Below are 15301 nucleotides of genomic sequence, written 5' to 3'. Positions count from 1 at the left end.
AAAGGGGCCCCAGAGCGGAGCCCCAGAGCGGAACCCGGTCTTCCCGACGGGGGCCGAGGGGCTATTTTCCATTTGCCTTTGATTTAATGAAACGCTCCATCTTTACTCCCACACCGGCAGCTCGGCGAGAGACGGAGGAGTCACATTTCTTTTCCTTTCTCTTGATTTCCTCTAAACTTCCTCCACAGTCCAGCTCCATCGCCCCATCCACGCGGCCCGGCGGGCGAGGTGTGGCGGTGCGACTGGGGGGGGGGGGGGCGCGGGTTGGCGAGCGCCGGGCCGAGGGTTTCAGCGCCCGGCTTTCTAGGGCGGGATCGCCTCGGAGATGTAATTACTACGTTTCCAGTGGTGCACATTCTCCTGGAGTGTTTAATTTGGTTTTATTTGTGTCTCAGCGAGATCCACATTTTTTTTTTTCGGGGGAGGAGGGAGAAGCGACCCCAGGCTTAAAGTTAATTAACCAACCAGGCTTTACTTTTCACCGCCCGCCCGAAGGCGCCTGCACAGCCGCCTCCCTCCCCGCTCCCGACGCGCCCCTGTCGTGGAACCAGTTTCAGGCGCGAAATGTCTTCGGGAACCCAGCGAAAGAGCCGGGAATGGTTCAGAGTATGCGGACACTTCTCCGGACGCTTTGAACCCCCGTAGCCCTAGACTTTCTCTTCCTCCAGCCTTCCCACACCCCCAGATCTCTTGGGGGGGGGGCTACATCTTCTTTGGCTGGTCTTCTTGATGAAGGAGACTTTGGTTGCCTCTCCTCTCGTCGCCAAAATTTGGCCGCATCGTGCCCCTAATAAATGGAATTGTAAAATTGCCGGGTTAATTAAATCTATATCTCACTGCAATAGGAACAGTTAATGTCCTTACATAAACCTGGAAAAGAACATACTATTAATTTTATTTATTGCTGGGCCGCCCTGCACCCACATCCTTCCCACCCTTCTGCCCCCTACTCCCAAAGGCTGGGGGAAGCGTGTCTTTGGGTCCGGGTCCGCGGAAGAGCGGCTGGCGTTGAGCTAGAGCATTCCTGGACTGGGGAGGGAGCCCCAGGAATGGGGTGGGCGGTTCAGGCGCTTTGTTTCTCCTGGCGGCCCCGCAGAGCCCGGTCCACGTAGCTCCGGGTTCTCCACGGGACCCAGCACTTCACAGGAGGAGAAGCCTGGGTCTCCGCGCTACCTCCACACCTGCGGCTGCCAGCCGGCAGGCCTCCTCACCACCCACCTACAGCAGCAAGGCAGCAGGCCGACGGGGGGCCAAGGTCACACGACCCAGTCTAGACTGGCCAGACCCTGTTTGCTCTCCTACTTTTACCTTGACCTTGGACCCTGAGGCAGGGGAGCCAGATTCCTAGCCTAAAGCCGGCTCTCAGCGAGACCCCACCTTCCCCTGGCTCCCCTCCTCTCCCTCCACCATCCTTGCCCTCAACACACTTTCAAGCGAAGGCAGCTTACGTTTCAAGCCTCCCTCCTGTCTTTTCCTCCTCCTGCCAGCCCGGCCCAAAGCCTGTTTTTCAGTCCCTGACGTGACCCTGCCGGAGGAAGATCACACTGATGAAGATTAGTCGGTTCTCATCCTAACTCACCGACCCCAGGGCGCTCTCCATCGTCAAATACCACCTTCCCCTTACAGGGAGAAAGGAGGCGGCCAGTGGGCCAGATCTCAGTACAAACCTGGCATCTGCTCTCAGGTTTGAGGGATCCAGTGGGTCCGGACTAGCCTGGGGCTACCGCGCGGCCCCCGCTTGTGTGCTGTCTGGACAGGAGCACCCAGCATTTAAAATCTGTGGCAGTGGCAGGGAAGAGGGAGATGCTGCAGCCCCTCTCCCCTCTTTTCCTCTCTCTCTTTATTACCTCTTCTCCTCAGGGAGGCCCTGTGCTGAAAGGAAACTTGGCTCAATTCCACGGAGATGCGCTCTGGAAAGGGGTGACTCTACTGATGAGCTAAATTAGGCATAGGAAACCCAAGTCTGGAGACTGGGAAGGAGGAGGGGAGCTTTTGCGGGGGGGGGGACCCAGGAAGTTGGTACTAATTTTTTCTTTGAAATAGGGGGCAATTTTTAAACATGAAGACACTCCACACTAAAAAGGAGCGACCCCAAGAAAGCGGTGGGAGCTAAACTTGGCGTTGTCCAGCTGAGAACTGTGTTGATCCTGGCTCTGCCCCTCGGCCTTCTTAGGCCGATCAGCCCAGGCCACGGAGGGCGGAGACGGGGCCCCGGGGCTTAGGTCGGTCCTTCTGGGGTCTTACTGAGTTGTGCCTCTAAAGGGGCAGCTCCGCCGCCTGTCTCGCTTTCCACGTTTCCTTTTGTACACCGATCTGAGAGTGCTTGCTCTTCTCATCACGGGCTTTTTAGCTTTTCTCGACCGTATCTTTCCCCCACTCCCTACCCCCCACGCCCCTGCCCTTTTCTTTGAAAATCTCTCTGAGGCTGTTTATTTCTATTGTACATTGAAATATCAGTCTATTCTATTGCCCTCAGTTTCCTCCCTTCATTCTTTCTCCATTTTCCCTGAGAGCATCCCTCCACCCCCTCCATGTAGTGGTGTGTGTGTGTGTGTCTGTGTCGTGGGTTGGGGCTATCACATCCTCCCAGCCCTCTCTGCCCTGCGGTCAAGGCGCCGAAAGGGTCCCTCTCGGACAACCCGGGCTTTGGGGAAAGTGGCTGAAAGTCGGAAGTGGAAATACAATCCCGACACCAAAGTCTCGGTGCGCGGTGTCAGGTTCTTTCCGTCCCTGAGCTCCAGGGGATTATGCCAGGACCAGAACCAGGGCTCCCCACGCCTTGCCCGCGCGCTTCCGCCTGTCTAGTGTATTTATTGAGAGAGGAAAAAAATCAGTTTCTCCCCTATCCTTAGCCCCAACCCCAATCCAGTCCCAGGGATCGTTTTTTTTTGGGGGGGTGGGGGTCGGTCTTCCCCACAGACGATCTAAACCTAAACCTAGAGGGAGGCGCCCAGGAACAGTCCTAGCGTCTCCAGACCCCTTTGCGTCGGCCAAATTCAGCCTCCCCCTCCTCCCTCTCCCTCCCTCGGGCCTGCCAGGGGGGCGTTGCCCTGTCCCTTTAAATCTCCCAGCTCCCTCCTCTTTGCCCCTCCTGAGAGCCAATCAGCAGAGACCAGTTTCCCTTTGCCCCGCCCCACCGCCAGGGGTGGGAACCCCAGGAGACCTGGCTCCGGCGTCACGTGCACCGGTCGCGTCACACGGGCGCGGGAGGGGTGCAGAGGGGAGTCGGGCGGGAGACGGCGGATTTCTTAATGAAGTGTCCCCGCATGCGTAGAGGGACTGTGGGGAGGGAGGTGGAAGCACCCGGAGGAGGAGGGGAGGGGAAGGGAGGGAAGGGAGGAGGGATGGGGGAGGGGAAAAGAGAGCGAGGTGTCTCCCTAGCTCGCAGCCTCTGGCAAGTGGAGTTTTTAAAAAGCTCGAGCAGATCATGTCATGACGACTTCGCTGCTCCTGCATCCGCGCTGGCCGGAGAGCCTTATGTACGTCTATGAGGACAGCGCGGCGGAGAGCGGCAGCGGAGGAGGCGGCGGGGGAGGCGGCGGCGCGGGCGGCGCGGGGGGCGGCTGCAGCGGAGCGAGCCCCGGCAAAGCCCCCAGCATGGACGGGCTGGGCAGCAGCTGCCCGGCCAGCCACTGCCGCGACCTGCTTCCGCACCCCGTGCTGGGCCGCCCGCCGGCTCCCCTGGGCGCCCCACAGGGCGCCGTCTACACGGACATCCCGGCCCCAGAGGCTGCGCGCCAGTGCGCCCCGCCGCCGGCGCCCCCCACCTCGTCCAGCGCCACCCTGGGCTACGGCTACCCGTTCGGTGGCAGCTACTACGGCTGCCGCCTGTCGCACAACGTGAACCTGCAGCAAAAGCCTTGCGCCTACCACCCGGGTGATAAATACCCGGAGCCATCGGGCGCCCTGCCGGGTGACGACCTGTCCTCCAGGGCCAAGGAGTTCGCCTTCTACCCCAGCTTCGCCAGCTCCTACCAGGCGATGCCCGGCTACCTGGACGTGTCGGTGGTGCCTGGGATCAGCGGGCACCCAGAGCCGCGTCACGACGCGCTCATCCCCGTCGAAGGCTACCAGCATTGGGCTCTCTCCAACGGCTGGGACAGTCAGGTGTATTGCTCCAAGGAGCAGTCGCAGTCCGCCCACCTCTGGAAGTCTCCCTTTCCAGGTAAGGAAGGGGCCCGAGCGCCGCCGTCGCCAGGGACCCCTCCCCGCCCCGCCTGCCCCGGGGCTCCGCGCCTCAGCCACCCCCGCCGTCTGGCTCCGGCGCGCCGGCTCTGCTGGGCTGCCGATGGAGCCGGCCCGGCGAGCTGCGCTGAGGAATGCGCCGGGGAAGAAATCTGCTCCGACACGTTCCCCGGAGCTGCCCGGCCGAGAGTGAAGCAATCAGAGGCGCCCGATCGCCGGGCCGCCGGCTCCGCTCTGGTAGGGAGCTCGCCTCCTCCTCCCCCAGCCTGCTCCAGTCTCACGCGCGGCTCTTGGCCCCCCGTAGCCCGCTTCCAGCCAGGAATGGGGGTGGGGTGGGCCTTGGGTGCTTTGGAATCTGAAACCACCAGGACAAAACCCTCAACTCACCGAAAAATTGGGGGAGGGGGGATAAGAACTACCTCGCCTGAATTTTCAAGATCGTTCAGGCACTAGACAGGTTTTTTTTGTTTTTGTTTTTTTGGATAGGGGTCTAATTTGCCGGTTCTAAAGAAATGCAGAATATTTTCTTTCATTGATTTAAGAATTCGGCCACGAACGTCCCGATCATGAAGGGATCCCAACTAAAATCTCTAGAGAGGGTGTAGAGCAAAGGGAGTTTGCATCTCTCTCCAGGGATAGAAAATTTTCTTTGCCTCTCTGGCATACTGAGCTCAAATCCTGTGGGTGTTCCCCCACCGACTCCCCCAAATGTCGGGGAGAAAGAGAGTTTTCTATGTTTCAAACACAGAAAAAGGTGAATGAGGATGAGAAGTAGGGGACGGAAGACCTGTGCTGGATAGAGCTGGGATCCAGGCCCGGGTTAGGGACCCCTAAGTCTTTGCCTGTGTGTGCTGGGGATTTACCAGTGTCCTGGGTTTTTTTGTTTGTTTGTTTGTTTGTTTTGTTTTGTTTTGTTTTGTTTTTGTTTTTGTTTTTGTTTTTTTCAACTGAGGCTATTACTGAACCAGAGGGGATCCTGCAATCCTCACCACTCCCCAGATGAGAAATGTCAGTTCCAGGTTTGTCAAATTCACATCAGGAGCTTAGGATTCAGCACTGCGCTGACAAATTACATATCCAGAGCCTAAGTCTGCTCTAGTTGTATGCAGAGCCTGGTGGGAGAGGGTTGACTGGCTCCATTCTATTGCCTACAGGAGTCCTGGGGGGCCCAGAGAAGCCACAAATGTCTCCCCATACTATGTAAAGGGGGCCCCGAGCTCTACATGTGAGCCCAGGGACATTTTCACCGGGAATTATAGATCTGAAGACCTCCTAAGGGTGGCCTGAAATTCCTCTGCATCCGGGATTGGGGAAAGGGCAGATGGTGAAAAAAAAAAAAATCACTGAATGGTGTTAAAAACTGTAGAAACTAACATTCTTGCAAATATTATGAGATTACTTAGTATAACACAACTGAATATCAGGGTGGGACCCACACTAGACACCCCATTTCTGGCTGTCAGAAGATTGCAGGATGATAGAATTTTAGTACGTTGGTATCATGTGTTACTGACTCTGTATTGGCCATAATATTTTTATAGAATAATTTCTGTTATTAACTACCTAATATGAAACACATGATGACACATTTCTAGACGACAGGCAATTCACATGTAAGTATACAATCATGTATTACAGAGAGACGGCCCTTTAATTCTCCATCTCACCCAAATGGAAAACTCCTTTGGAGACAGGGGTCCAGCAGGAATTCCTGGAGCAGGGGGAGCTGGGAGGCCATGCTAAGGGGCCAAGGGGCAGGGGAGCAGATGGCCACCTGGCCCACTGTGGGCAGAGGCACAGGTGTAGAGCAATGGGCAATGGGTTTAGCTTAGAGAGGTGAAGAGAAGGATACTCTGGCATCCTTGTGTATGTGGAGGGAGGTGGGGGTGAAGGATTGGAGAGAAGCTCAGAAATATCTTTGAGCAAAATATACATCTTAAAGATTCCCGGGGCGGGGGGGGGGGGGAACCGCTCAGAATAAACACTTTTTGATCATAGCCTCCTAGAGAAAAATATCTTTGAAATAAAAAAAACACAGCCCAATTGAGATTTAATACACTTGCAAATTACGGCATGGAAATGGATATAAAACCCACTGTTTCTCAGGAGCTATGGGCTCACACACTCCCTGTGGAGAAATAGAACCAGGCTGGTGTATCTCAGTGAGTGCAGACGTCCAGGCAAAAAAGCAGATGAAAAAGAAATTATCTTCAGACACCCTCCACCTTTCTACCCACACAGAGATCTTTTAGAAGTAGTGAGATTTCCAGATAACTCTGTCTATGCAATTGTGGTTTTTTCCGGCAGCATCTAGGCATAAACACTACTGTCTCTCTTTAGCGCCTCTGGCTCTGAGAAACCTCATCTATGGCAGTCTGGGCTGGTGTGGGATATGGAGGCAATTGTTCAGAAAGATCCAGATAATTAGGGCCAAGATGTGTTGTGGCTTCTTCCTTCCCCCAATTATAGAGACCCTTGTTTCATTGCTCTTTTTTTTTTTCCCCTTCCTATGGTGAGATAGACACTTTTTTTTTTTTTTAAACAGAGAGAGGCAAAAATTCCAAGATAGAATCAGAATGGGGGGTGGGGGGCAGAGAGGACAGGGAGAGACAGAGTCAGATAGGATTAGGGGAGACCAATAAAATGAAATAGTGGGTTCTTTGGGTCATATTGGAAGTCCCTACTGATAAGCTTTGGATTATGGTTGAGAAGAGGAGCTAGGATTCCTAGCTGGACAAAGTCCTCTACAGGGCGCAAACCTCTGTCATAAGAGTGGGTGGTCAAGAGCCAGTGGGCAGTAGGAACCATACACAGGCTCCTCCATCTCACCCACCTCTAGAGTAAGCTAGAGCTGAGCATTGATCTGATTTTTATTCGCTTTTCAAAGGTGTCTGTTAGATCCTCAGGTATGAAGTGGTGTGTGTGTGTGTGTGTGTGTGTGTGTGTGTGTGTGTGTAGATGCTCTGGAGGGAGGTTAGGGAAGGCCTGATCGTAAAATTAATAACCAAGTCCCCTACTTACTTTAGGCAGCATAGACACAACTCGAGGTCTAAACTTCCAGATGTTTCTACATCTGTGGATCCCAATTCCTTTCCAGACAAGACAGCGGACAATTAAAGGAGGCTTCTTTGAGAAGGCAAGACTGAACGTATTTTTCCAGGAGGCCAAAACAACCAACATTTTGGTCAGATCCATTAAAAACTTGGGCAAATCAAGCCTCGGCATCCTATAGAGAAAAATAACCAATTTAGACCAGTTATCTGTGTTTCAAAACGGATTTTTAAGGATCGTGTTGATTGACCCTCATCAGAAATTTAGAGTTGGGTTTAGGGGATCCAAAATTGGGAAGGTAACTATGAGCATTTTGAGAAAATGAGATAAAAAATCAAGGACAATTAGCTGGTTAATTCAGGAACCCAAACCCACTTTATCTCATTTTGCTCTCCAGTGAAAAGGAGGTATTTTGGAGCTGGATTGTACAAGATAGGCTATTTCCATTTCAGAACTTACTACGTCATGATGTCGAGTCAGAAAATCTCGGCTTAAAATCTGGCTCTGCTTCTTAAGTCATTTTACCCACTCTAAGGGTCACATTCCTCCTCTTGTAAGTTGGGCTTAATAAAATAAACCTGAAAAAAATGTTCTAAGGATTTTTTTTTTTTTAAGACAGATACCTCATGGTATCACTACTTACTGTCTTCGTGTTACTCTTGTCCCAGAATCACCCATCTTCTGAATCGTGGCTACATCTGTAAGAGTAAAACAGATTTGAGCGCTGAGAGATGGTTAAAAATTATCTTGTACAAAAAAAAAAATCCTTTTTAACCCAAAGGAGCTCTGTGAAAGTGAAGTTGTTTTGTGTTTCAGATTTTTTAAAAAAGCCTTGGCCCGTTCCTACATAGGCAGACACAGGTGACAAGTCCAACAATTTTCCTGAGAAATTGGCATCATGACGACAGCTAAACCAGGCCATTGGAACCCCCCTTTTCACATATTCTTCCTGAGTGCTTTATTTCCCGCTGCATTTGATTGCGACCCTCTTCTCTTTCCAGCCTGTGTAGACAAGTATTCCTGGATGAGAGCAGACCCAATGGCAATGGTGTAGAGAAGGTGTTTTATGAGGGTGGGGTGAGAACAAGCATTTCAGGAAGAGCTTTGTGTCTATGTTCTGGACTGCCTCTCTACTTCCAAAGGGCACTAAGAATGAAGGGGGGCGGTCCTCAAATATTCAGTCCTCGTCATTGGCTTTTACCTGAAGAAGTCTAACAATGACATTTTTCTTAAATTGAGGGGTGAATTATTCAGATAGTACCCCCCCACACACACTCCCCACTTCCCCTTGAAGGTGTTGCCATGACCTTTTTATTAACAGGGATGACAGTGGAGTGGAAGGGGGATATAAGTGAAATATATTGTTCTTAGTTCCTGGGAAATTCACAGAGCATAAAGAAATTGAACTAGCAGTGGTTGGGATAACAAGGTACTTAGGGTTTAAGGTTAGTGTTCCTGCATGCGATGGCCACAGTTTCCCTCAACTTTGGAGGAATGGAGAGGAGAGGTCTTTGGAGCAGAATTTGCTGTCTTGGTGAGTGGACGCTTGTAGGGGCAAGAGGAGGGGCACTGAGTTCTTTTTGTAGAAGACTTATGTGAACAGTGGGTTTTAGCCCAGAGGTCTCTCCTGGTACTTCCTTTGGTGGGCAGACCCTGGGGTGTGGACCCCTTAGCTCCAGGGGCCTGATGCCCTACAACTCAGGTCCAGGACCTCCTACCTTGGATGTCGTTAAATGGCTCACAACATTGGACTTCTAGAGTGATGGGCTCCCAGGCAGGCTGGCTTCACCTGGATACTTTTCTTCTCTACCTGTTCGTACAGGTCTCCGATTCCTAGGGTAGAGGCAGTGACCAAAGGCATGAGGCCCACTTGGTGGCCTGTGCCCACCGAAGCTGTCTCTCAGCCATGCTCTCCCTCAAACACACAACAGAACATTTTCCCCCTGGTAATGCACACAGTCTATACTAATGGTTGCCCAAATAATCTAACTGCAGGAAGGAGGAATTTTCCTGAATACCTGCAATCCTCTAGACCCTCAGACCAGGGTGGAATCTGTAGGGACCCTTTTACAGGTACAGGAGTCTAATAATGAGTGCTGTGCAGAGCCATATCGGAGCCTGAGGCAAAAGAAAAAAATCAGTACTACTGGTCCCACGTTTATTTTAAAATTTGTGATTTTGTTTGTCATGGATTTTTTTGCACTTATTTTTTAAACATTGCCTGAAAATGTTATTTATTTCGATTCCCAAGTTTTTGGCGCCCCCTCCCCTCTTTTCAAGTTGGCATTAGGGGCAACGCACCCGTGACCTCGCCTTAGCGGTGGCCTTGCTCATAACAGAGGCACAAAGGACTGGGGGGCAATCCCTCCGTCCCCTTGGAATCCCTGCCGCGACCTTGCGCCTACACGGTGGTGCAACCTGGGGCGCACAGCCTGGTCGGTCCAGGGTCCAGACACACGACTCACTTCCCGCCGCCCGCCTTCTTTCTCTCCCCCCAGACGTGGTTCCCCTACAGCCCGAGGTGAGCAGCTATCGGCGAGGGCGCAAGAAACGCGTGCCCTACACCAAGGTGCAGCTGAAGGAGCTAGAGAAGGAGTACGCGGCCAGCAAGTTCATCACCAAAGAGAAGCGCCGGCGCATCTCTGCCACCACGAACCTCTCGGAGCGCCAGGTCACCATCTGGTTTCAGAACCGGCGGGTCAAAGAGAAGAAGGTGGTCAGCAAATCGAAAGCGCCTCATCTCCACTCCACCTGACCGCCCATCTGGCCACCCGCCCCATCTATTTATGTCGCCGCTTTGTACCATAACCGAACCCACCGATGGACGCTTCGCCGGTGCGGACGAATATTTAATGTTAACGAGAAAGAGTAACCGCGTCGCGGGAGGCAGAGAGGATCCGAGGGCGAGCTCCGCAGCCCCCTGCTCCCCACCCCATCCTCAACCCCCACCCCCATGCAGATGGGACCTACTAGCCTCTACAGCTTTGGAGGTGGGTGTGGGTGGGCTGTGGGAGGAAGGCTAACTGCCTCCACATCCCTTTGCCCTCGACCTTGGCTTGCCAGAAAACCTAATGGCAGCAGAGCCCGATCATTCCAACCAAAGCACGGTTGGGGGACCCCGAATGACCCCATTCTTGCCTCATCCTTTGCCCAGGCAAGTTGATGACCCTCCTGAGGGTGGGGCCTCGGTGCAGGACCTGGTGAGCTCATACCATCCCCCCCAGTTCCTCCTCCTATTCCCAGTCCCTCCCGCGCTCCTTAGTTAGGCAAGATTTCCCAGTTAAGATTTTCTGTGCATATTTTAAAAGTCGCGTTAATATTAATGATACTTGTTAGGGATCTGGCATCGTGATTGGAGTACAGACAGCGTGTAGGTTTTCTTTCTTCCCTGTTTCAACAAAAGCTGGAATCGGTGGGGGAACTGCTCGCCCCCACTTCAACCAGGAAGCTGAATTTCTCCGGAGTCCCCACTGCCTCCTGTGTTCTGCTCTCCATCAACGTGCAGAGATCCAAGGAGATGGAAACTCCAACCACGCTGCTAAATCTCTCTCTCTCTCTCTCTCTCTCTCTCTCTCTCACTTTCTCTCCCCTTCCTCTCTCCCTCTCCCTCTCTTTACTGGGGATCAGGCCAGGCACAGAAGCAGAACGTTTTTCTAAGGAAAGGACAAACTTCTCTTCCAATGGGATGGAGAGTGGGTCCCCCAGCACAGCCCCTCTCCAGCTGCCCTTCCATGGAGGCAATAGCTGAGGAGACAGCCTCACACTTTCACTTTTACTGGTTGTCCAGAGGAAAGCAGTTTTCTTCCAGAAGGCCAAAATAACCAGCCCCCAATTAACCAGCTAATATAGACACCGCCTAACATTTCCCTCCTCAAAGGCCAACTCACTGCTGAGGGGGGGGGGAGGCCCCTCACCTTCTCCCTTCCCACTGGTGCATTACAAAACAGTGTTCTTTTGAAATGTTCATCAGAAATAGGCTTTTTTAAAATGTGTGTATCTGTATATAATATTGTGATGTCTGAATGACAACGTACTGAATGCAAAAAGAAAAAGAACCCCACAAACCTGTTTTTAAAATAAAATCTTTTTTTTTTTTTCGCCTTGATTTTATCGCTCAGATTCCTTCTGAAGAGGCTTCTGTCCGCTTGCTCGTCAGGGCCATCCCTGATACCCTGACTCAGCCCGGGCGAGCAAGGGGAGGAGTGTAGACATCACCCCCAGCCGGGTAAATTCCAAACTCCTATTTTGTTCCGCTTACATTTCTAAAGTGAGTTACTTGGGTTGTTGACGTGATCTAGACAGGAGAAAAACGCCATCCTCAGAATAGATGAGTGTATGTTGGGAAGAAACGGGTGTGATTAGCAACTGGGAAGGCCCGGAAGCAGGTGAGTGAGAAAAGTACGTTGCCATTGACCTCCGGTTAATAGTTGGGGGTCAGGCCTGGATTTAGGAGGTGAGAAGGCAGCGAGCACCCAGTTGGAGCTGGATGCTGTGGCGGTAGCGGACGGTGGTAGGGGCCCTCCTGCCCCAGAAGGGTAGCCGGTTCAGGGCTGGGTCTAGGAAGGGCCTGCACAGCCTGTCCTGATGGCGTGTAGCCCACAAGCTCAGCATTCTTGGGCTGCTCTCTTTTGTCTTCCATCAATCTATGCCGAGACATCAGGCCGATAGGACCCTTTGGTCCTGCAGTTCACTAAGCCAACCCCACCTTCCCTCTCCAGCCTTGCTGGGAACCACAGTCTTCCAGGCAGTCAGGAGCCGCGTGGACTCTGCCACTAATTTGTTTCCCCCCGTCGTGTCCGTCCGTGCCTATCTCCCTATCTGGCGGAGTTAATGAGATCGTTAAGTTGTCAGGTTAAGAGACTTTTAAAAAGCAGTATAGCCTAAAACAATGTTATCTCAGATTAAATCTTTACTGCAGCAATTTTTATTTATATATAATATTTTTTTCCTCTCCTGAGACACAGAAAGACCGGAGGCATTGGGTTGGAAATCAGAGTTCTCCGATCTCCCTTTGCCCAATGGCTGAAATTCTTACAATTTTATTTAAATAAACGTTTCTGGCGGTGAGACACATGCATGCACGCACACACACACACACACACACACACGCCATGGAGTCTCACAGACAAAGAGCCTCAAGAATTCACTCTTGGTAGAGCCTCTGCTACTGACACGGCGGCCGGTCCTGGTCCTGTTCTACTCCATTTCAACTCCGGGTTAGCCATCAAAGAATCACATGCTGGGAAGTGGGGGGTTTAGGGGGGAATAGGTGAACCTCCCAGGAATAAGGCTGGTTCTGAATTCCATCTCCCCACCCACCACCTTAACCTCTTCCCAGAACCCCAAGTGTCTCCTGAGGTGGAAAGAAGCGAAGACTAAATGTGTGTCAGAAAAAGGGATTGAGTAGACAAGAAGCCTGGGCCTCTCTTGATATGGGCCCCCCCATCCCTCTTGAGTTAAGGGTACATTGGCTAGTCCCATGACAGCCAGAGAAATGGAAGTTGGAGACTGGGGGAAAAGAGAAGTCTGGAGTTCTCCAAGAGATCTCTCCACTCCTGCATGCAAACCCACACCTATGAGCGAGTCTTCCCACGCAGAGGGACCCTCCGTAAGGCCCCAGAAGGGGGCGATGGAAAAAAGGAGGAAGCTCATGCAGACTCCTGGGGCCACTGGAAACCCAGGCAAAGACTGCAGTTCCTTGAGACTCTGGGAGCCCCAGTGTGCCAGGGTGTTTAGGACCCTCTCCCGCCCTGGATTAGATGTGTCTGGATGGGTTTTGGAGGATTATCGTGCCTGGATCTGTTTTGGAGATGCCTCTCCCATAAGAGTAAGCAAGCATGAGAATGGCCATTCCTGTGCGAGACAGGTATCCTGTGAGTGTGTGTTCTGGGGAGGCCAAGTTGGGAAGATGTATTATTCTTTTCCCGATTGTGTGGGTCCCTTAACTTCTCTTCCTCCAAGAATTGGCATTGTCTTTGGGGACTCAGTGAGACATTCCTGTGAAGGTGTATGTGTGCATGTGCACACTCGTGTGCAGCCGCGCGCGCGTGTGTGTGTGTGTGTGTGTGTGTGTAGAGCTTTTGACGAGTGGAGAATTTCCTCAGCCTTCACTGCCTCTTGTGTGTGTGCAAGCATGTAAGTAGGAATGTTGTTATCTCAGAGTGTAGGGTGTGTTTTCTTTTCTTTATTCAAATCTATAAGTAGCCTTTCTTCCCAAGGCCAGTCTCCTAGTGTTGGTGTGAGAGGCTGCGATACACATTAGGTTGCAAGGGGATGGATACAGGAGGTGTGAAGGGCTGTTTCCCCTGGAAACAGACAACAGCCTTTCTCCTCTGGGACTGAGGATCCTGCGATCTTTCTCATGATCCAGTCTCACTCCCCACTCCCCATGCCTCCCCCTGTCCCCCAGGACAGGACTAAGGAACCTGGCTGGGTGGGAACCCCACAGGACTCTCCATCTGGAGGTCACTTTACCAGGCTGCCAGGGAAGTCTCAGTTAGATCCTTTCCTGGGCTTGGGGGAAAAACCCTTCCCCACCCACATCTTAGTCCCCAGACCCAGGGCCAGCAGAATAGGCCTTTCAGCCGGTAGTCCCACAGCCAAGAACCCACCTGAGAGAGCAAGGCCAGTAGTTCTCAGGGAGATCCCTCCAGGACTGTCTCCAGACCATCTGCTCCTGAGGCTGATCCACAGGCGGCTGGGTCAGCAGGCCAGTGTGGGTGTGAGGCAGGGGCGGTCCCTGGGCCAGTCTCCATCTCTCAGGGATTGGAGCTGGGAACCCTGAGGCAGGTCCCCCTGTTCAAAAATGAGCTCCCCACCCTAGGATCCACCTGTGTCCGACTTGAATGGTGTCGGGAGCCCACCCCTCAAAAAACTCCAAGTGCTGGTTCGGGCAGATGTGTATCCAGACCTGTGCTGGTGGAGGATTGAGGGGCCCTGGGGAGTGAGGGGCTTCTGGGAGGAGGAGGGGGCCAGAGCTTTTTCACAACCAACCAGGCTCTTCCTCTTTTAGCCTTGACCGTGACTAGGTCTTTCTGACCTTGACATCACAGGGAACACAGGGAAGGGGGGCAGGGTGGAAAAGGCCTTGATCTTCCGGTGGCCAGAGAAGGGGAGGGCCGCTCGCCCCCTTGACGCGCCATCCCCCTTCCCGCCAGGGCCCGCCGCCTCTGTTTACACACAGAGGAGGTGTCGTCTCCAGTCTAGACAGGGGCGCTAATAACGCCCATAAAAGGCGGCCTCTCCAGAGATGTTCTGCAACTCAGCTCCCGCGCGCCTACCGCTGGCCGCTCCCTCCGCCTCCTCCGCCCCGCCCTTCTCAGATACCGGGCTGGGCCGGCGGCGGCCTTGGGGAGGGGGCATCCAGAAGGTTTCTAGAGGCTGAGAATCCCCGCCCCGCACCCTTCTGAACCTCTTCTGTCTCCAAAGGTAAGTAGACTCCCGCTCTTCCAGCCCAGCCTCGAGATTCGCAGCACAGTCTCCAACCTCCACCCGTCCCCTGGGCCGGTTGCCCCCACCCCAGTCCGCCCGCGCACCCCTCCTTTACCCCCTCCCAGCCCTGGACTTGGGGCTTGGATTTGGGATGGCTGGGCAGAGTAGACCCCATGCATGTCTTGGCCTCTCCCCAGGGCTAGGCCTGGCGAGAAGCCATGGTCACTGCGAGCCGCTGGCTGTGGGGCAGAGGGCACTCGGGTAGTCCTCACCCCTTACGGAGCTTCGAGGTCGCGGAGACCAGGCCCTGGGCTCCCGGATACGGTGCAGGCGGCTGTGGGTGTGGCGTTTGATGGGAGTGGTTTTTTTTTTTCTCTCCCACTTTAATGGCTTTTCAGGAAATGAGGGGGGGGGGTCCCAAGCGGGGACATCTGGAAGACCATGTCTCCACCTCTCACCTGAGCATCCCTAAGTGGGCCCTCTTCCCCCCTTTTCTCCGTTCTTTCGGCGCACCAATGGTTAAATAGTTTCGCGGCTCTGACATTTTCCCCCTCCGCCAGCAGAGGATCTCCTCCGCCTAGTGAATTACTGAGTGTCAGGAAAGGTGTGGGGACCAAGTTAAAAAAAAAAAAAA

The 15301-nt window shown here is 53.2% G+C and overlaps 1 protein-coding gene and 1 long non-coding RNA gene across 2 annotated transcripts; one reads left to right on the top strand and one right to left on the bottom strand.

The window, feature by feature from the left end:
• Nucleotides 1-349: 349 nt before the first annotated feature.
• Nucleotides 350-4105, bottom strand: LOC121038476 (uncharacterized). The gene is made up of 3 exons (XR_005794374.1): nt 3994-4105; nt 1449-1525; nt 350-787 (listed from the first exon to the last, which is right to left on the bottom strand). It is a non-coding gene; the product is annotated as an uncharacterized LOC121038476 (long non-coding RNA).
• Nucleotides 3318-11341, top strand: HOXC13 (homeobox C13). Its single transcript, XM_040487924.1, has 2 exons — nt 3318-4165; nt 9735-11341. Exons 1-2 carry the CDS (start codon nt 3433-3435, stop codon nt 9989-9991), a joined length of 990 nt encoding a protein of 329 aa, XP_040343858.1. The 5' UTR covers nt 3318-3432; the 3' UTR covers nt 9992-11341.
• Nucleotides 11342-15301: the final 3960 nt, after the last annotated feature.

This window comes from Herpailurus yagouaroundi, unplaced genomic scaffold (genome assembly GCF_014898765.1).
Source record: "Herpailurus yagouaroundi ecotype Mexico unplaced genomic scaffold, PumYag 166, whole genome shotgun sequence".
NCBI lineage: Eukaryota > Metazoa > Chordata > Mammalia > Carnivora > Felidae > Herpailurus > Herpailurus yagouaroundi.
The sequence above is the reverse complement of the archived record's forward strand: the minus strand, read 5'-3'. Positions and strand labels throughout refer to the sequence as shown.

What these genes read in the sequence shown, in the direction of transcription:
- HOXC13 (XM_040487924.1), top strand. Translation starts at nt 3,433, where the DNA reads ATGACGACTTCGCTGCTCCTGCATCCGCGCTGGCCGGAGAGCCTTATG. An exon ending in CTGGAAGTCTCCCTTTCCAG is followed by an intron (nt 4,166 to 9,734) that starts GTAAGGAAGGGG and finishes CTCTCCCCCCAG; the next exon opens with ACGTGGTTCCCCTACAGCCC.